The sequence below is a fragment of the Candoia aspera genome, chromosome 4 (genome assembly GCF_035149785.1).
Source record: "Candoia aspera isolate rCanAsp1 chromosome 4, rCanAsp1.hap2, whole genome shotgun sequence".
NCBI classification, from domain to species: domain Eukaryota; kingdom Metazoa; phylum Chordata; class Lepidosauria; order Squamata; family Boidae; genus Candoia; species Candoia aspera.
Genome location: NC_086156.1, coordinates 41,768,886 through 41,790,610, shown reverse-complemented (window position 1 = coordinate 41,790,610; position 21,725 = coordinate 41,768,886). Strand labels below are relative to the sequence as shown.

The following is a 21,725-nucleotide window of genomic DNA, read 5'->3' as shown; positions in this document are numbered from 1 at the left end:
GTTTTGATTGCTGAAATGAATAGAATGGTACATGCTTTACAGCTTGCCCAGATAGAACTTGGTTACTGGTTATTCTAAAAATTAGGCCTAAAGCAATAACAATTCACTTTGATAATGCAACTGGACCATTAGAGGCAACCTGATTTGCTTCACTGAAGCAAAGTAGCTACCCAATTCACCTCAATGAAACAATTTGTGTCACTTGAAATGCTCTGGACCAATGCAGCAAGAGAAGGCTCCTCTCAGCAAGTGGTAGCTGAAATCTTTCCAGGCTAGACAGGCTTTGGGATTGCCCTGTTTGCAGAAGCTAGCCAGACCTTCAGTGCTCACCAAGGGAGCTCGACCTTGGCACCTTTAATGCAGGCTGCAGGGAATCCCGTAGCATTTCTAAAGCCAGACAGCCTGAAGGACCTTCAGAAGGGACTCTGGAGTGGCTGGCTTTGATGCACACATGCTGCAGGCAATCCGACAGCATTCACCAAAGCCACCCAACATGAAGTCTTTTTGGTCTCCACTGAATGTCTTCCATGTTGGAAAGCATTGCAGGACTGTCTGCAGCATGCATCAAAGGCAACCAGCAACCTTAACAGGTATGCAACAAACAGGGTGGCTTACTTCCACTTCAGATTAAGTGATGTCCTAGCTGATGCCCTAAGAACAGGCTAACAATGGTGTCCTTTGGCCTTCCATTGCTTAACTGACGACACATTAAAGCTCAGTAAGTGATGAAGGTGAAATAAGAGATTAAAAGTTTAAATTTCTTTGAGACCATCCCCAGGCCAGATGCCACAACTATTTTAAATATAAACTTAAAAAATATTTAACAGTAGATAGCAGTAAGCAATATAAGCACATTATTTACACTTAAGTAGGGTTATAGAAAAATGCAAATTTTAAAAAACTTTTTAATGCATTGTTAATAAAATTGTTATAAGGGAAAAAGTGCACATACAAACGTTTATTGAAAACTGAAGTTCAGTGTGGCAGTGAGGAGTTAAGGGCATGATGGCGAGGGAAAAAATCTCTGTGGTGCCCCCCTTCCCTTGGTGCCCTAAATAGGTGCTTATTTTGCTTAATGGTTAATCCAGGGGGGCAATGTGGTCAGTGGGCAACACCACTCATTCACTTCTTTCCAGCACTGGCTGGCCAAACCTCCTGGCCAGCATGTCCCAAGGGAGGCTCCACCATCTTACAGTGTCTCACCTGCGTCAAATGCCCATCCTAGAGCTCCTGAAGCATGCACTGAAAGTCTTCCAGGCTGACCAGCTTCAGAGAGCACTGTAGGATAGTTTGCAGCATGCGCTATATGCCTTCAACTCATGCTACAATCTATACAATCCATACAACAGGTATGGAACAGATGACATAGGTGGGGTGGCTCATCTCACCCAGGACACACTTGGCAAGATATTTTAGCTAACTAGTATCAGGGGAGGGAAGTAGGTGAGATGCATTTGTTGGGAACTGACCTGAGACATAAAAACTTTGGGAGCACTGGTGAGTTGACAGCTTCTGATGCACACTACAGGACTCCACACAGCCTACAATGGATCTATCCTCCTGGAAAATTCCTTGGTTAGTCCTGCAGAAAACTCTTCTCAAACTCCTTGTCATGTTCCCCGTTGCAAGGCGTCCATGCATCGCAACGGGGAACATGCCTTTCAGGAAAAGGGAAGGAAGGAGGAAGGAATAATCCTAATCCCTTAAACACTTAAACACAAAGCAATCATAAAGACAAAGGAGGCACACCTTTGCCCGGACCAGAGAAGCCATCAACATATCGCCTGGACATCTCCACATTACCCCGGGGGACACACCTGCACCAGACACGGGAAGGAGACAGAGGAGACCAACGATAATCATCCTGATCGCCCATCAACAGACCGGTATCGCATCCCGATCGCCCATCAAGGATCCGGATCCAAACTGTGGAACAATAGGGGGTGGAGAAGGGCCAGGTCCGCACCACGGGTATTTACGAGGTACCCCACAACCACGCCCACATTTCCGTCTTTTTGCACGTATGCACTCTGTTCTCATTAAACGGAAATCCTTAGCCCCATCTAAGTGAGTCCGTGTCTTTCTGGGAAACAAGGCAACCATTACACTCCTTCTGCAACACTTGTTGAAGAAGATAACTTTCACCCATATGAAGCTGCTTTATGAAACAATGGAGGTTCTTATGTTTCTAATGCTAAAGCAAAATGACATGTTTGATTTGTTTCAGTGTGTTTTGAAGTCTCCTGCTTCTTCTCCTGAACAGCTCACACTATAAAAGAAGGATGAAAGGAATCTTCTTCAGTGAGCACTGCAGAAAAACCTACAGGAAACTACTGTATGTCAGGCCAAATAGTTTTTTTATTTAGTTCAGGGATGGAAAACCTATTTCAGATCAACAGCCACACTTGGCTTTTGACTGGTAGGCTGTGGGAGACATACTATGGGAGCAAAGATGGGGGAGACTGGGCAAAAACTAAACTGGATTACATTTAACTCAAATAATAATTTAAATATAGTTAAAAGTTCCCATGTATTTAATTATTTTCCCTTTCCAAAAGATATCATTCAGAAGTAATTTAGGGACAGTCTTTGAAGAGCCACAGTTTATGTTCTGCAACTTACAAGGTGCCTATCAGAAGACTGAAAGCAGGACATGAAGGCAACAGTCCACTCATACCAGCCTTTATGGTCTACTTCAGTGGGTCTGAGGATCACACTTGGTCTTTGAGAAAGTCACTAGTAGTACCAGGACAAAACTGAAGTTTGATTTAAATTTTACATCAAAATAACATATAGGTAATAATATTTAATTTTCAGTTATGTAGGAATTATTTCCCCCTTCTGCCACATCAAAAATTAGAATTTGGTAACAATATGTGGAAATCTGTGAATGCTACTGCCCCAAGGGCTTTAGGGGACACATGAAATCCTAGGGCTTTAGACTGTGCACCTCTGGTTTAGCCCATTATTGGTTTCTCTGATTAGAAGTCATCCTCTAAGATCTTACGTTTAAAGTTTTTTTCCGTTACCTATTACCCAATCCCGTTAATTGGAGATGTCAGAGATTGAACCTGGATCTTCTAACATAAAGGGCATATTACTGAACTATGGACTCTCTAAGTTGACACAGCATTACTGTGACTGTTGATATGCAGATATAAGCTCTTAATCCACTGCATGGTGTTTGTTGTTAATAGCCATTTAAGGAGCAAATACCAGATTGTGAGCAGCATCACTGGAAAGGTCTCACTGCCCTTGGATCCCTTATCTCAAACCCCTATTACAGTGCTTTTTCTATAGCAGTTTACAAAATTCTCAAACATGATTTAGAGTACCTTTGCTTGGCTCCATTTTTCTCACATAAGCAACTATCCAAAATGTAGCTGCAAGAACACCAGGGAACCCCTAGTGACTTCTCATGGAACCCTAGGGTTCCACGGAACCCAGGCTGAGAAACCCTGATCTAGAGTCTGTAAGTGTAATTCATAGCCCATGTGGAAATAAGCATACAAATCTTTTTTTCCAACTAGCACAACACACGGATCTATTTTTCTTCTACATGCTGCAGAGCCTACCATGCCGAGAATAGAACTGCACACCATTCATCACACAGGTAAAAAAGTCTGTAAAGCCTGTATTCTAAACTGTACACTTGTTAGATCCTGATATGCATTTCTGGATTAACATTAATAACGGTAAGAGTACTAATTGGTTATTTATAAATGTAGTTGGAAAGATACAGTAACATTTAAATAACAATGCAATTACTTTCATTAACTCAATAAGCTTCTTACATAAAAATAATATTTTTATAAAAATACCTACATTAATATTAAGTTGTTCCATTAAATCTATAAAGATTCAAAAGGATATTTTTTTAAACAAGTAGGACACGTTAAGTATTATTTTGTCACTATAAAACTGGTAAAACGAATAACTGCTAGAAATGTAGTTTCTTTATTGTGTTTATTTGTCAACCATACGGATTGTTTAAAAGAGAGCCAGACTGGTGTAGTGGCTATGGCATCGGACTAGAAACCGGAAGACTGTGAGTTCTAGTTCTGCTTTAGGCACAAAGCCAGCTAGGTGACCTTGGGCCAGTCACACTCTCTCAGCCCTAAGAAGAAGGCAATGGCCAACCATTTCCAAAAAAACCTTCCCAAGAAAACTGCAGGGACTAGTCCAGGCAGTTGCCAGGAGTCAAACACTGACTTGATGGCACCAAAAACAAAAAAAAACGATGGTTTTAATACGTAAAAGCTACAAGAACACCCCCTTCAAAAAAAAAGATTTGATGTTCACCATTTTCTTAAGTCATAGGATTTAGTTTTTAAGTTTTCTGTCTTTTATTATTATTGTACCTTCACAATAATAGCTTTATATATTTTTTCTATGATCCAAGAACCCCAAGGTTTGTTTTTTGCTAGTATATTCAGAAGCAATAGTATTAGCCATCCCAACAGAGCACTTTTATTTAAACACTTGAATCTCAATTTTTTTACCTAATCAGGCACACAGAAAGGCTTACTACCTAATTAAATACACAGTCTATTACAATTCCCCACCAAACTTACTAGCCAAACTCTTGATAATCACTCAATGAGCTTTCTCCCTAGAACGAGCATGTCTTAAATTCCTCTTATAGTCCCTTAAGTTCAAGTTCTAGAATTTCCAATCACAGAATTTTTACAGATTTACAACAAGAAAAAAAAATAGCTGAATCAAATATATATTTTTATGTTAATAAGTAGCCACTCCATTTCATCTGAATGTATTTAAATAGAAAATCAATTCCAAAGCCTATAGCATTCTCAATAAAATTTGTAGGGATAAAAGAGACATGGTTTTAAAACACTGAATGAGGTCCATATATAATCATACAATTTACTGAAATCAGTGAGATATGTTAGTAACTGATTTCAACTGAACTACTATATGAATATAATTGTCTCAACAAACATAGTTTTAAAATTGTACTGAAGGAAAGGCATAGTTATGAACATATTTATTTAGAATTAATTCAAGTTGGAACAGAAAAAATTGTTCTGGAAAATCCTATGGGGGGAAATAAAGGCCATCATATAACTATCATATAATATCCTTAATTTCACACGCTAGCAAAATAGTGCTTAGGATCATCAAACACAGATTAGAGTCCTACATGGAAAAAAGAGATGCCAGAAGTTCAAGCTAGCTTTAGAAAAGCTGAGGAACACGAGACATTATTGCCGATGCACACTAGATAATTGAGAAAACCAAAAATTATAAAAAATAAGTCACTATGTGTTTCACCAATTATAGAAAGAACTTTGATTGTGACAATCATGTCAAGCTGTGGACTGTGCTCAGAAAAATGGGAATCCCAGAACATCTCATCGTCCTCAAAAGAATCATACTGTATATACTGGTCAGGAAGCCACAGTACAGACTGGGTCCAGGTTGGCAAAGGAGTGCAACAACACTGTATACTCTCCCCTTATTTATTCAACCTAGTTGAATATGTATTAAGGGAAGCTGGATTGGAAGAAGATGGCAATGGTTTTAAAAGTGGAGGAAGAAACACCAATAACCTGTGCTATGCTGACGACACTACCCTGATAGCCGAAAATGTAAAGGATCTGCAAGTTCTAGTAATAAAAATTAAGGAGCAAAGTAAAAAAAATGGGGCTAAAATTAAATGTAAAGAAGAAGCAGGATAGGACAAGTATTATGCTTTCAAACTTTGGTATTGGAGAAGACTCCTGAGAATATCGTGGACAGTCAAGAAAACAAACAAATGGATCATTGAACAAATCAACCCAGAGTTCTCATTCAAAGCACAAATGACCAGGCTCAAATTATTCTACTTCAGATAAATTATGTGAAGACCCAGCTCTCTGGAAAATGCTCTAATGCTGGGAAAGATAGAAGGAAAGAGAAGGAGAGGGCAACCAGCAGCAAGGTAGATGGACTCAGTTACAGTGGAGATGAGTGCACCATTGAAAGACCTGAAAGACCAGTTATGGACAGATAGTCATGGAGAAAATCTATGTGGTTGCTAAGAATTGACAACAACTTGATGGCATATAATCAATCAATCAAACAAATGAACAAACAAACAATATACAGTATATTTCATATTTATGAAACCATTGTTTTATGAAGTTAAACTTGATTGAGCTCTGTAATCAATTGCATTAAAACAAGTATTACTTAATAGCAAACAAACAAACAGTTTGGGTCCATAACAGATTTGCCCTATGGAGAAGCTGTTATCAAAAATAAATATTTTCTTTAGAAAAACTCACTTAGGTTCCAGCCTGCTATTTTAATGATCCCATCAATCAGGGTAGGCCTTGTTTTTTATCTTTTAAGTTTTAATCTTTTAAAGAAAATGAAAAGTATTACAGAGATGTTAAGCATACCTATTTGCTCAGGTACCACCTCCCACAGTACCCATCAGCTGCATCTGGGAAAACTAGACAGTAAATAGGCAGGGAGAAGAGCATTGAGTTTATAGCGTATTTCTCAAGTGTCTAATCAGACATAGTATATATGACTAATAAAACCACCAACACAGAGGAACTATATAATACAGAGAATACACACAAACTCACATACACACACACACAATTTCCTCAACCTAAAAGCTCCGTGTACTTCAGCTGAAATCTCTTTAGAGGCAATTTTTCAAATCCAAAAGTATATAGCAAAACAAAAACATCACAAATTTCCAGAAACATTTTTGTTATTTACTAGGTGACCATTGAGTGCTCAGTTGTTTTCTGATAGTTTTATTTGTTCCATTTGACAGATTATTTGACAAGGTTACTTTAAGTTGATCAAAGGTTTGATGGTGTTGATCCATTTGTCAAAAATGTCTGGCACGTTGCATAATGGACTTGGCAGTGTAAGTGTCACTAATATTACAGCTGACTATTTTCTATTCCACGTGCAACAAAAATGATATCAAATCAAATAAATAAAACACAGATGTAAAAGTATGCTTAGATAACAATGACGTTTATTGAACATGGAGCTGGAATTTATTCTATTCTCTAGAATCACAGATCAATGAAAGCCAATTAAAATTCTGCTATTGGTGCTTCCAGTTCATGGCCTGTATAATAGAAAAAGCTTAGAAACAGAAATATTGTTTACCATCCCTTTTTTAAATTTATCCTCTCCCCTACCTCTACCCAGCATGTTCTATGCTCCTTTTCAGTGGATTCATACCACTGTCTTTCTTTATATTTGTTAAGTTTAAAAAAAATGTAGTAATTCTTCCCATAAACAATTTGTAATCAATTCTAAGAAGCCTTCAAAACTCAGTGTCAAGAATGTAGCCACAAAGAGGTCTCATTCTGACATGTATTTCACTTTCTTTTTCCCTTTTTCAAGCTCCATCTTCAAAGGTGACCAACTTGATTGTTATGTTTATTATTTTGACCAAGGGCCATGTTAGGAATTATCAACAAGTGGCACATGATTGGCAGAGCTGTAGGAAAAGGCATCCAGAAGAACCCACATCTTAGGTATTGAATCCAGCAATTTTGGGCACTACACTTTAAGAGGGATACAGAGAAAGAAATACATTTAGAGAAGGTCAACAAGACTGATTAGAGTACAAGAAGAAAATGAATACCTATGAAGAAAGATTGAAAAAGTTGGGCATGTTTTGCCTTAGGAAGAGAACACTGAGAGGGGATATGACAGCATTCTTTAGATACCAGAAAAAGTATCACATGGAAAAAATTCAAGACTTGTTTTCCATCATTCCAGAAAACAGGGTGTAGAATGATGGATTTAAATTACAACAAGACAGATTCCAATTAAATATTAGAACCTGCTACCCAGATGCATGGTGGGCTTTACTTCATTAGATATGTTCAAGAAGAGGTTAGACAACCATCACACAGGGATGCCCTAATTTGATTCCAGCATTGAGAAGGAATTGATTTTATGTCCTGAGTGGTTCTTCCAACTCTATGATTTTAAATGGGTGTCTCACTCATTTGTTTTCTTTTTGACACCCTTCTTTTGCCCAAATAGCAGGCTTCAGGGAAGGAAAGAGATAGCTCAAATAGGCTCTTGAAATCAGAGGGCTTTTGAAATGAAGTGGAGGATCCATGAAATTAGACTGAGAGCCGTAGGCTGCCAACCCTATTCTAGATCTGTATCCCACCAGGGAGAAAAGATAGTGAGTGGATACAAGGAAGCAACTCTGTGGCTGGAAAAAGGGGAAAGCTGTAAGAAAAATGTTTTGCTTTCACACACTATTTTTAAAGATACTGCTTCAATAACATTGAGCAATTCTTTTTAGAAATATTTTCCAATAGCTATTATGGTTATGTGAAAGTTTCTGTGAGTACAAGTAATTGCATTTTTATACTTGTTGCAGATTAGACCACACAGTCTGTCAAATTCTCCATGATTGTCACAAGTGAAAAGGCTCTGAAAGCTTATTAGAGCCTTGCCCAACTTAGTGTTGTTTAGTAGTTTGGGAAGGCCCATGTTCAGGGCAGGGGATGTTATAGCATATTCCTCCACATATCAGTTTCTCATACCTATTTCCAAAAATGTCTGTGAACATATTGTACTGCATATCAAGAAGCAAGGCGAGGCTGAAATACTCCCCAATCACTATGGTCATTTCATCTTCCCAATTGCTCCAATCAGATGGTGACCATCTTTTTCCTCCAGATTTTTTTTTTTTTTTTTAGTTTGAGAACAAAATGACAGCTGATGGCATATTGGATTGCTGACAAGATTTTGCCCCAGAATGAGAGGCAAAAGGGGGTGAGAGAAAGGGATGGTTCACCCTGTACTTCCACACAACTTGGGCTGAACTTCTAAACTGGTGTAAGTTTAGTCCAGCATTAATCCCAAACAGAGGACACATATGCACGTATGTAAGGATGGCATATGTGCATGTGGTAAGGAGCCTGAGGACCAGGTTTATTTTTGCATCATTAAAACAAATGAGACAAGCTACATATTGTAAAATAAGAGAATCACATTCAGGTGTGTACAGTACATGGATGAGGAAATGGAAAAGTGGGCCTGATCAAAGCTAGCGTGCTCAATGCATACTAAGTACAATACACAGTCATGCACACACAATGACTTCTTCACACAATGCATTTTTACCAACAATTCCATATCTACCTTTAGATATAGGACTGTTCTAAATGCAGATGACAAAGGAAAGAGGAAGGCCACGGCTTCCAAACTTGAGGTGACCCTGCTGATGGACCTAGTTGATCCAGATGGCACCCAAAGAATCATCTCCCAGTAAACAGGCATTCATCAGTACCCTTGCAGCCAGACTGCTGCTACAAAAGAATACTGGCCAGTATTCTCGAAGGGCAGGAAGGAAATAAACCTTGACCAAAGTTTATGGAATTCTATGCCAACACACTAGTATCAACATTGATCCTAAGAAAGAGCTCAATATATTTTCTGGTTACGATATATGCAAATTGCCCTAGTATCTGTATTAATACATACATACATACATACATACATATTTTACAAACATGGCTACTGGCATGCTTGAAACAGTAAATAAAGTTTTTCCAGACCCTGTGCATGATGACACAGCCAGTACTACAGTGATATGCTATATGTAATCTGTAAGACACAGATTTTAAAATATAGAATATCAATATTTCTGATATTTAATCCAAACCTGGTTAAAATAGGTTAAAATCACAGAAGAAAAATGTTTCTGCATGCAATTACAGGCCTGTAAACAGGCTGGGATGGCTGTTGTCACCTTCTACATCCCACTTTGCCACTTAAGTCTGCCACTTTCCATAATCAGACAGGGAAAGTCTGCAATAGGGAGACATGTAGTGCAAACCTTGCCCTTCAGACCACCCTGCTCCAATATGGGGAAAGCAAGGGAGTGCAAGGGAAAGAGCAGGGCTACTGGCTATGCTTCCCTAAAAACCACCAATTGCAATCAAGTAACAGTATTAAAAAGGAACAGAAAACAGAACGAAAGAACTATGCCATCTTCCTCTGTAACACAGACCATTACACCCCCATTACACATACTTTTATGCACATCCTTTGTGGGCTTGAACTGAAGGCTAAGGAAGCCTCAAGAAAAAGGACAAAACAAACATTAGATTTTAAAACCAAGAATTTCAGAGAACAGATCCTAGGCAACAGAAGGGATGTATAAAGGTGGTGCTAATCAAAAGGGAATTATGGAAACATATCACAGAGCCTGAGGCAAGGAGGAACTGCAGACTGTTGACAGAAGTGAGTGTGAGGAGACAAAAAGGTGCTGGGCTATAACTGTAACATGGTGACAATGGTCCTCCACAGAATTGGTAGCAATTTTATTATAACTAGAGCTAAAACAAAAGAATAAAGGATTTTGTGAAGTATATGCCTTATTTATAGCAATTGCTTCTAGGTACCGTATATAATTTACCTATCTGAGAGGCTATTTAATACCAACCCTGCAAATGCATCAATAGAAGGAGATGAGCAACTTCGCAAATCCAAGGACCCCCAGGGAGGATGGGCTGGGCACTTGCTTGATATACGTCCCGTGCATGCTTAGAGCCATGTATTACAGACTCCCCACAGTGAATACTATTCCCCCATCATCTGATAAAGTGAGTTTTAACACTTAATGCTATCCTCATTTGGAAAATTCTGAGGTGATTGAGAAGAAAGAGTGGGAGAGGAATGCCAAACCCAAATGAAACCCATCTGTCCTGGGCAGTTGAACTGAAACTGCATTTCTCATAAATCCCCTAAAAACTACCAGCCTACTAAATACTGTTATTAGAACACTGTAGGCCGAGAGGCATGTGCAGAAATAAAATAATAATATATTCCACCTCCTCAATTTTACTCCAAATAAGAAGACTCAAGGCAGCACTTGATTTTGATACAGTATGCTAATTTTTGGGAGGGTTAAGACTTTCAAGGGAGAGGGGCATCAGATCTTTCCCAAAAAGTTACTCCTGCAATAGCCATGTTGGGATATATGTTTGTTGTCTTTCTATCATCTGTTGTTTTTTCCACTGCAGCAAGTTTTCCAGCAACCACTAATACATACCTCACTCAGTGTCAAGTGGACATTTTTCCTTCTCCCCAAAGAGTCTGCAGATCTATTATGCTTTTTACCCAGTACAGGTTATCAGGAATAACCTGATCCTCAAGACAAAGATGCAAGTTACTTTTTATCAGATGTTAGCCCCTGACAGGCATGCCACGCACTTAACAACTTCATCTGTATATAAATAAATAAAACTGCCCATGCAAGGTTCAGAGTAGTTGGGGACCATCTGTCCTTGCGCATGCAATTTCCAGTGGGCAGACAGAGCAAGTAATTTTACTTACGGCTGGCACAGCTTGATCAGGTCCTGGTCAGTGGTGCCGGGAGGAAGGCCTCGGATGTACAGGTTGGTTTTACTCAACTGTTCGCCGCTGCTGTTGTTGCTATTGTTGTTGCTACTGTTAGTGCTGGGGCTGGGAGGAGCCATGGGGTGGGGAGCTGGTGCATAGGAATGCTGAAAACAAGAGAGAAGAATATTGGAAAAAAATACAATCAGTAGCAATACAGTAACCCTGGGTTGTGCCTAAGCCAGGGATGCATTGTTTTTTTCAGGCTAAGAGCCACACATGGCCTTTGATTGGCATGTTGGGGATGCACTCCTAAAAAACTGGCAAGCCAAGATAGCAATTAAATTGGATGCAATTTAAAACTAATAAAATATGCACTGCATTAAACACAGTTGATAGGATTGTTGCTTATTAACTTATTCCCCACCCCACAACAAAAATATGATTTGTTGGTAATTATGGGAGGGGGTCTGGAGGTCACACCCAAGGCTTTCAAAGAGCACATACCGTGCAGCAGATCCAGATAGTACATATCTGTCCTAAGTAATTATGTGGCAGTTCTGAAATTACTCAACTTTATCATAGGCACTCTGATAAAAGCTGTTTTCCTCCTGAGGCATACTATATATGATTTCAATTGTACATTGTTAGAACTATGTCATTCTCTCAAGTATATTTTCAGCAATACTTTTATAAAAAGCAATGATAAGGGATATATATCATTAAATTAATTTTAAGTCATCTTGGGTGCTGGCAATATACAACTGAGAGACTTATCCCAATCAGTCCATCAATAATATAGCACATTTTCACTCAGACCATCAAATAATAAATTAAGATCTTATAAGATTGTAAGAGAAGTATGAATGTGAGAAGCTGGGCAAAGCAGAGCTTGTAAAGAAAGCAAGCTTAGTTGTATGACCAAACACATACTAGTATTTCTGGTTAAAAAAAACTCCCACTTATCTTCCAGTCCCAATTCATGGTGCTGGTATTAATCTATAAAGTCCTTCCAGGTATAGAACCACAATATCTGGACAAAGCTTAGAGGGAAAAGGGAATGGCATTGAAGGACAGGAGGAAGAAGGCTACCAAGGCAATGATCAGACAAGCAGGGTTTGAATCCATCCCAAGAATCTAATTTAAGAAAAAGTCTCAGATAAGCCCTCCCTAGTTCACGCTAAGATAAAATGAGTGAGAGGGGATGCATATTCAAATTTGCAAGATTCTGTTACTAAAGCTGTTCCATAAAAGTAGTTTTAGACCTATATAACATTGGTTTCTTAGTCTGGTCTGCCTTACAAGGCTGACAGAAAGACCTCTTCCTGCACGTTTCTACCTATACTGTATAAACTTCTTTAAAGGGCCTGCTCCCATGCTGAAGCACAGTGGGTAGCTACCAAGACTGAGCCTTTTTAGTAATAGCCCCTTGATTTTAGAATAACCCTCCCAGGGAGGTGCGCCTGATTTCTCCTTACTCCTTTTCTTGGCTCCGGGGTTTTTCATTCTCCCAGGCTTTTAAAAAATAGGTTAATTTATAATCTGAAGTATTATTTTTAGCTTTCATTCTGCTTTTATTCTCTTTTATTGTTTATCTTGTTTATTTTATCATGCAGATTTCAGGTAACATTTTAATACATATCTTCAATCAACTTCTTTTAACCTTCTGTAGAATGTTCTGAATTCTTCAATATACCGCTTTGAGATTTTAGTGGGAATTAAATGCTTGAAATAAAAATGGCAACTGGAGAGAAGGATTTTAACATCCAAGACCCTTAAAAACCACTGCCAGTCAGTTTGTTTGGCAGACTACAGTATATGTTCCTCTAACTCTCAGCATGAAACACTCTGTAATCCAGCTGGAGGACTTAAAAATAAAAGAAAATTCATAACCCAGGCTCCTCCTCTTCAGAGCTCACTAATGAATGGAGTGGGGGGGAAATCAAGTCTTTGTTCTAGACCAGGGCTTCCTAAATCTTTTGCCATTACATCTCTCTTTAGTGCAATCTTGATATCCACACTTCCCCTAAAAATCCAAACACCAAAATGAACATAAATGAACAATGAAAATGATACAATTAAACTTTGGGAAAGGTGGATTTATTGCAACAATATAACTGAAAGGTTCTTCACACCTCTGCTGGACTTTGTCTGCACCTCCCCAAGGGACACCTCACCATTTGGGAAACCCTGTTCTATTATTATTATTATTATTATTATTATTATTATTATTATTATTATTAAAATTTATTGGCCGATAATAGACAATATAAAAGTATGATCAAATCTTTTAAATAACATAAAATCTGCATCCATCCATCCATCCATGATACTTGTATGCTGCCCATCCTACAGGATCTAGATGGCCCCAGAAAACCCACAATACACATAAGCATATTAAAAAAAAAAAGCAAACCATTAGCCACTACAAATACCATGTGCCTGCAATCCCACCTTCCAATCAAAGAACACTCTCCTTCTGAGCAAGATGGAACAGGATGTGGAGCACCATGAGAATTTGGTGGGGAAAATGAAAGATTATCATCTTTTTCCCCAAACTGCCCATTTTTCTCATTTTCTCTCTGTTCAGATTGTAGACTTGGTAGAACAGCATCGCTAATTGTATTTGTTGATGTCCAACATTACATAGCAGGAAAGTACAATAGCTGATCTTCAGCAAAGGATCGTTACCTTGTCGTGGTGCTGGAGCTTGAGCACCTCAATGATGCCATGAGCTAAACCGTGAAGGGACACCCAAGACGGGAAGGTCATGACAGAGAGGTCAGACTAAATGCGATCCCTGGGGAAGGTAATGGCAACCCACCTCAGTATTCTTGCCGTGAAAACTAAATGGATCAGTACAACCAGAGATATGTCAGTATACCATCGGAAGATGAGACCCCCAGGTCGGAAGATGGTCAAAATGCTACTGGGGAGGAACAGAGGATGAGCTCAACTAGCCCCAGACGTGATGACGCAGCTAGTTCAAAGCCGAAAGGACGGCTAGCGGCCGACGGTGCTGGTGGTGAACGGCGAATCCGATGTTCTAAGGATCAACACACCATCGGAACCTGGAATGTAAGATCTATGAGCCAGGGCAAATTGGATGTGGTTCTTGGTGAGATGTCAAGATTAAAGATAGACATTCTGGGCGTCAGTGAACTGAAATGGACTGGAATGGGCCACTTCACATCAAATGACCACCAGATCTACTACTGCGGACAAGAGGACCACAGAAGAAATGGAGTAGCCTTCATAATTAATAGTAAAGTGGCTAAAGCAGTGCTTGGATACAACCCAAAAAACGACAGAATGATCTCAATTCGAATTCAGGGCAAGCCATCTAACATCACAGTGATCCAAATATATGCCCCAACCACAAATGCTGAAGAAGCTGAAGTAGAGCAGTTCTATGAGGATCTGCAGCACCTACTGGACAACACGCCTAAAAGAGATGTTATTTTCATCACAGGAGACTGGAATGCTAAGGTGGGCAGTCAAATGACACCTCGAATTACAGGTAAGTATGGCCTGGGAGAACAAAACGAAGCAGGACACAGGCTGATAGAATTTTGCCAAGACAATTCACTCTGCATAACAAACACTCTCTTCCAACAACCTAAGAGACGGCTTTATACATGGACTTCACCAGATGGACAACACCGAAATCAGATTGATTACATCCTTTGCAGCCAAAGGTGGCGGACATCTGTACAGTCGGTAAAAACAAGGCCTGGAGCTGACTGTAGTTCAGATCACGAACTTCTTCTTGCACAATTTAGGATCAGACTAAAGAGATTAGGGAAGACCCACAGATCAGCTAGATATGAGCTCACTAATATTCCTAAGGAATATGCAGTGGAGGTGAAGAATAGATTTAAGGGACTGGACTTAGTAGATAGGGTCCCGGAAGAACTCTGGACAGAAGTTGGCAGCATTGTTCAGGAGGCGGCAACAAAATACATCCCAAAGAAAGAGAAAACCAAGCAGGCAAAATGGCTGTCTGCTGAGACACTAGAAGTAGCCCAAGAAAGAAGGAAAGCAAAAGGCAACAGTGATAGGGGGAGATATGCCCAATTAAATGCAAAATTCCAGAGGTTAGCCAGAAGAGATAAGGAATTATTTTTAAACAAGCAATGCACGGAAGTGGAAGAAGACAATAGAATAGGAAGGACAAGAGACCTCTTCCAGAAAATTAGAAACATCAGAGGTAAATTCCAGGCCAAAATGGGTATGATCAAAAACAAAGATGGCAAGGACCTAACAGAAGAAGAAGAGTTCAAGAAAAGGTGGCAAGAATATACAGAAGACCTGTATAGGAAGGATAACAATATCGGGGATAGCTTTGACGGTGTGGTCAGGGAGCTAGAGCCAGACATCCTGAAGAGTGAGGTTGAATGGGCCTTAAGAAGCATTGCTAACAACAAGGCAGCAGGAGGCAACGGCATCCCAGCTGAACTGTTCAAAATCTTGCAAGATGATGCTGTCAAGGTAATGCATGCTATATGCCAGCAAATTTGGAAAACACAAGAATGGCCATCAGACTGGAAAAAATCAACTTATATCCCCATACCAAAAAAGGGAAACACTAAAGAATGTTCAAACTATCAAACAGTGGCACTCATTTCACATGCCAGTCAGGTAATGCTCAAGATCCTGCAAGGGAGACTTCAGCAATTCATGGAGCGAGAATTGCCAGATGTACAAGCTGGGTTTAGAAAAGGCAGAAGAACTAGGGACCAAATTGCCAATATCCGCTGGATAATAGAAAAAGCCAGGGAGTTTCAGAAAAACATCTATTTCTGTTTTCTTGACTATTCTAAAGCCTTTGACTGTGTGGACCATAACAAATTGTGGCAAGTTCTTAGCGGTATGGGGATACCAAGTCATCTTGTCTGCCTGCTGAAGAATCTGTATAACGGCCAAGTAGCAACAGTAAGAACAGACCACGGAACAATGGACTGGTTTAAGATTGGGAAAGGAGTACGGCAGGGCTATATACTCTCACCTTACCTATTCAACTTGTACGCAGAACACATCATGCGACATGCTGGGCTTGAGGAATCCAAGGCTGGAGTTAAAATCGCTGGAAGAAACATTAACAATCTCAGATATGCAGATGATACCACTTTGATGGCTGAAAGCGAAGAGGAACTGAGGAGCCTTATGATGAAGGTGAAAGAAGAAAGTGCAAAAGCTGGCTTGCAGCTAAATCTCAAAAAACCCAAGATGATGGCAACCAGCTTGATTGATAACTGGCAAATAGAGGGAGAAAATGTAGAAGCAGTGAAAGACTTTGTATTTCTAGGTGCAAAGATTACTGCGGATGCTGACTGCAGTCAGAAAATCAGAAGACGCTTAATCCTTGGGAGAAGAGCAATGACAAATCTCAATAAAATAGTTAAGAGCAGAGACATCACACTGACAACAAAGGTCTGCATAGTTAAAGCAATGGTGTTTCCCGTAGTAACATATGGCTGTGAGAGCTGGAGCATAAGGAAGGCTGAGAGAAGGAAGGTCAATGCTTTGGAACTGTGGTGTTGGAGGAAAACTCTGAGAGTGCCTTGGACTGCAAGAAGATCAAACCAGTCCATACTCCAGGAAATAAAGCCAGACTGCTCACTTGAGGGAATGATATTCAAGGCAAAACTGAAATACTTTGGGCACATAATGAGAAGACAGGACACCCTGGAGAAGATGCTGATGCTAGGGAGAGTGGAGGGCAAAAGGAAGAGGGGCTGACCAAAGGCCAAGGTGGATGGATGATATTCTATAGGTGACGGACTCGTCCCTGGGGGAGCTGGGGGTGTTGACGACCGACAGGAAGCTCTGGCGTGGGCTGGTCCATGAAGTCACGAAGAGTCGGAAGCGACTAAACGAATAAACAACAAAACAATAGCTGATACTGTTCCATTAGTGCAAGCCCAAGTAGATCTAACACAACTCCTATAGGCAATGTTTAGGTTAACGAAATGGTAATGAGTTGTGGGAGAGCTTAATGAAACAGCTCTTGCACAATGGCTCCTGGAACAAGTTGTAAACCACTCCACAAATCTGATGTTTTCCAAAAAAACAGAAATGTTACCTTTGCAATATCCCTTTCATATTAATATTAATATCCAAAGAGATTAATATTTTAAAAGTTAACTTGAGACAACACTCTTGTTGATGTTGGCATTCTTATGATCTTACAGAATCAATACATGGTAATATCGCCACTGATAATAGCATTCTTCAGGTTTGGTGATTTTTTGTGTGTAAGATGTTATGGATGTTCCCTGAAGCAACAACAGTTATGCTTTAATAGTTATAAAACTATGTGTGAAAAATAAACTGACAAAAATGGGTCCTTGACATGTAATTGACAGATTAACGTTTTAAAATAGTATGTTTGAAAAGCTTCAGTAATTGCATTGTGCCCAACTCTAAATATGAGCTTAATTATGATGGCAGTATAAGTGCTATTATGTATTTAGACAACACTTAATTTTCTGAAATATCTTATTAGGAGGTCACAATATATTGCTATTTTTACAGCATATATACACTACATTACTGGAGGAGTTCTCTAATAACTTTGAATAATACTGATTTGTCTACGCTTTCAGTATGGGGCAAGCAGCAGCTCTCAGCACAATGGCTCCATACTGATTCTCTCTATTGCTCAGTGGCTTCTCTTACTTTTTTTTAAATGCAGATCTTTATCAGGGATTTCTTGTATCACACCTAGTTTGATCTTGATCCCAGCCAAAAGGAATTATAAAAACATTTTTGCTACCTGCAGTTTATTTAATTCAGACTTACAAGTCATGGAAATTATAATATATATTCTATAGCCCAACAGCTTCTTTACCCTGTATGAAGCAGGCTGTAGAAAACTGTTACCCCCACACCCGGAAAAAATACAGAAGTACACATATTAATTGTAAATTGATGAAAGTTTCCTTTAAATTTCTGATATTCTCAAACCATTTAAAACAAACAGTAAAAGAAGAGAAGTTACAATGGATGATCCATATTATCCTAGCGACAACCTCTGGCACTGGACCTTAAAAGACTCAAAAAATAATGTAGTCGATTTCTGTTAGTTTTCAATTTCTAAAAACCACAGCATTCTTGTTTAAGGTCATTTGTTCTACTATAAGGTACTCTGTACATAAGAGATGTGTAGTCTAACATAGTTCTTCTCAAGGCAGTACTAGAAGGATCTGACATCATCAGCATATATTATTTCCAAAGAACGGCTGCTGCTGTTGTTCTTAGCATCTGACCCACTTAGTTGTAGGGTCCACTCATTCTGTAATGTGCCCACTAATTCTTGCAAAGCTAATCAATGCTTGATGCAAAAAGAGATTTTGTTTTTCAGCTGGCTTATTGTCAAGCCTGATGCTGAGTAGGGCTGAGAGGGAATGACTGGCCCTAGGTCACTCAGCTGGCTTCTGTATCTAAGGAAGTATTAGAACTGGGGTCTCCCCACTCTTAATCTAGCACCTTGACCACTACACCACACTGCCTCTTCCCTTCCAAACAAGTTTTTCCCCCCAGAAATTCAAGACAGATTACATATTCAACTCTTAGTCTTTACTATTTAGAAAAAATAAATAAAATGAAATATTTTTAAACTCTTTAATTCAGTTCATTTAACAAACAGGAGTTGCTTTCATCTGGCAAAAATAATGAAATGTCACACACACACACACACGTTTGATGCTTAAAGATGAAGAAAACATAGTGTTAGATTTTTGTCTGGCTACCGATCATACTGTTTATAAAATAAATCAGCAAATAATTAGAAATAATGATACCTTTTTATTTTCCTTATCTAATATGAATGTTTTATCAATGCTGAAAAGAAGTCAGTTCTGATGCAAAAAAATAAAACTACTGTGCGGTAATGGGAAGTAAAGGCTGCACTGTTTCCCCTCTGTGTTCCATTACTGTTGTTATGTAACTCTCTGATTAAAACATTTATCTTTTAGGATTATTACATTTTTTTCCATTTACATTAATCTCTGAATGAAAATCTTGGTCCCAACATATTAAAATGTATTGTAAATATATTCTAAACAATGATAAAGTGGCCTTGAGTACCAAGGCTCGAGTCTATACTTTAGGAAAATAATTTCACTTACATGAGTATCTCACAGATCACATTATCTGTGAGATACTCACATCCACAAAATCTTCTTGATTCTTACATAATATGTAAAATAGGAAAGGAAAGCAGGATCTGTTCAGTTGACATCCAGAGAACTCACGAATTTCATAACATTATTATTGTAAATAGCTGAAACTCATTGCCAAACTCATGAGATTTGGGGTAAGGACACTGCAATCTCTCAAAATCTTTCGACATTTGTTGATCTCTTCCAAAAGTACATTTGTAGTGTTGGGCTTTTTTTTTTTTTTTTTTTAAGATTTGTGACTTTTAAAAAAGTTACATTTTGGTATCCATGCCATTGTGCAAGAGCACAAAATGGTATCTAGCACTTGAAAATGTTGCCTGTACAGGCTTTCAAAATTTACTATAGTTCTAACTTCAGCTAAAAATCGTTAGAAAGCAAGCATCTCAGTAAAGAAGAATGAATGATCCTTGTACAAGATGTGCTATTTATACCTCAGAAATGAAGATCTGAAAGGATGTCCTTTGCATTCAGTTGGATACATTCCAAATACCAGCCATTTGGTTTTTACAGCTATCTTTCAAAAAGAGAGGCTTGCAATCAGATAGGATTTCACAGTACAGAATGTAGGGAAGTGTCCTTCAGAGCAGAACCACTGAAATTTGCCCAGTGACAAGTATACTGATAAGTACTACTCTGATTTGCTGCTGAGAAACATGCACTGATCAAATGAATCACTGCAGTTTTTATTTCTGGCCTTAGAAGTACATGGTCCAGCTGGATACTATCTAATTATTTATACTGTATAAATAATTAGTTTTAGTGAACTTCTCTAATGATACAGGAGTTATAAAGGCTGACATTAAATGAAATGATTTACTTGAGGATAAACAGCCCCCCATTTTCTAATACACATAGCAGAGTTCAGTGACCAGCAAAGTTAACATCACAACTTTGAACTTCTGCTATCCCTTGAACTACAGAACAAGCAAGAAAAAACAAGAACAAATATATTATCTCACTGACCAGAATGCAGCAACAAGAGTTTTAATGGGGTCACTTATACCCTTAGCAGTCTTTCCAAAGGTAGTCATACTGGGACTCCAATTCCCAAATCCCTAGTTGGATGCCCAACAGGAGTTGTGTTGGTTATACTGGTTAGGAATTGTAGTTACAAAATATCTGAAGGCCATCAGTTTATGGTGTCATCCTAATGTTTCCCACAGAAGTCTTCCTTTCTTAAGGGGAAAAAAATATTTGGGCTTTGTCAGCATAGATGTCTCTCTCATATTTCACCTGATCATCAGTTCAAGCTGTCACATAATCAGATTGTGATTTTTAAAAATGATTTATGTGTATTTTGGCATCCTTCTTCCTAATGCGTACACTTTGACATGGATATGTCCATGTGGTCATGAAAAGAGAGGCTTTATCTTTTAAAATGTAATGTAAAACATTCAGAGAAACATAGGTTCTGAAGTAGAATTCTTATATTGTATTTCTTAAAAAATCATCATGAATCAAAACAAAGGACTTTCAATATAGAGTTACGCTATGGTATAGTTCAATAGACATGGGATAATCTTTTTATTCTGAGATTATTCCACTGCTATATAAAAATCAAGTAGTGTCACTTCATCTAAACAGCCTTTAAATTACACAAATACAAAGTTCTAGGAAACTTGTATTAACATTATCAGCATTGTGCTTAAAAAGTTTTCAGTTGTGTTTATAAAATGAGAAATGATACCTGCCAAGGAGAATCTAAAGCATTCTGATCCATCTGTTCCCCCATATGAAGCCTCAGGGCATCTACAAAGAGATCTGACATATACTGAGTTCCAACCCTTTAACAACTTTTTAAAGCCAGCTGAATGAGAAATAAAGCAAATGTCATTTCCAATTTGCATTGGTATCTCAATTTCAAAGACACTAAACATGGAGCTGTAAAGCCAACACAATGAGTTTTAGCTGCCTGATAGTTTCATGTTTTTCAAAGAGGGCAATCCAAGGTCTGGCTCTGATCTGTACAATTATATTTGTAGTTCATGAGGAATAATCATGTAGCAATTGTAATAGGTGAGCCAGGAAATCATGGTTATTGTCAAAAGCAACTTCCATCATGCTACAGCCTGGGAAGCATTCTCTGAAAATCATGAGATTTGTTGCAGCCAATATCCATGAACTTTTGGCTCACACACATGTAATCGTACATTCTGTGGTGACTATTATGACTTTGCAAGAAATAGGAAC

The 21,725-nt window shown here is 38.7% G+C and overlaps 1 protein-coding gene across 2 annotated transcripts in view; it reads right to left on the bottom strand.

Moving 5' to 3' along the window:
- Nucleotides 1-21,725, bottom strand: part of RBMS3 (RNA binding motif single stranded interacting protein 3) — a 612,128-nt gene that overhangs the window by 446,430 nt on the left and 143,973 nt on the right. For both annotated transcript variants that reach the window (XM_063303918.1, XM_063303920.1), the window contains exon 2: nucleotides 11,347-11,516. In XM_063303918.1, the coding sequence (XP_063159988.1) occupies nucleotides 11,347-11,516 (170 nt within the window). The remainder of the gene's footprint in view (nucleotides 1-11,346; nucleotides 11,517-21,725) is intronic.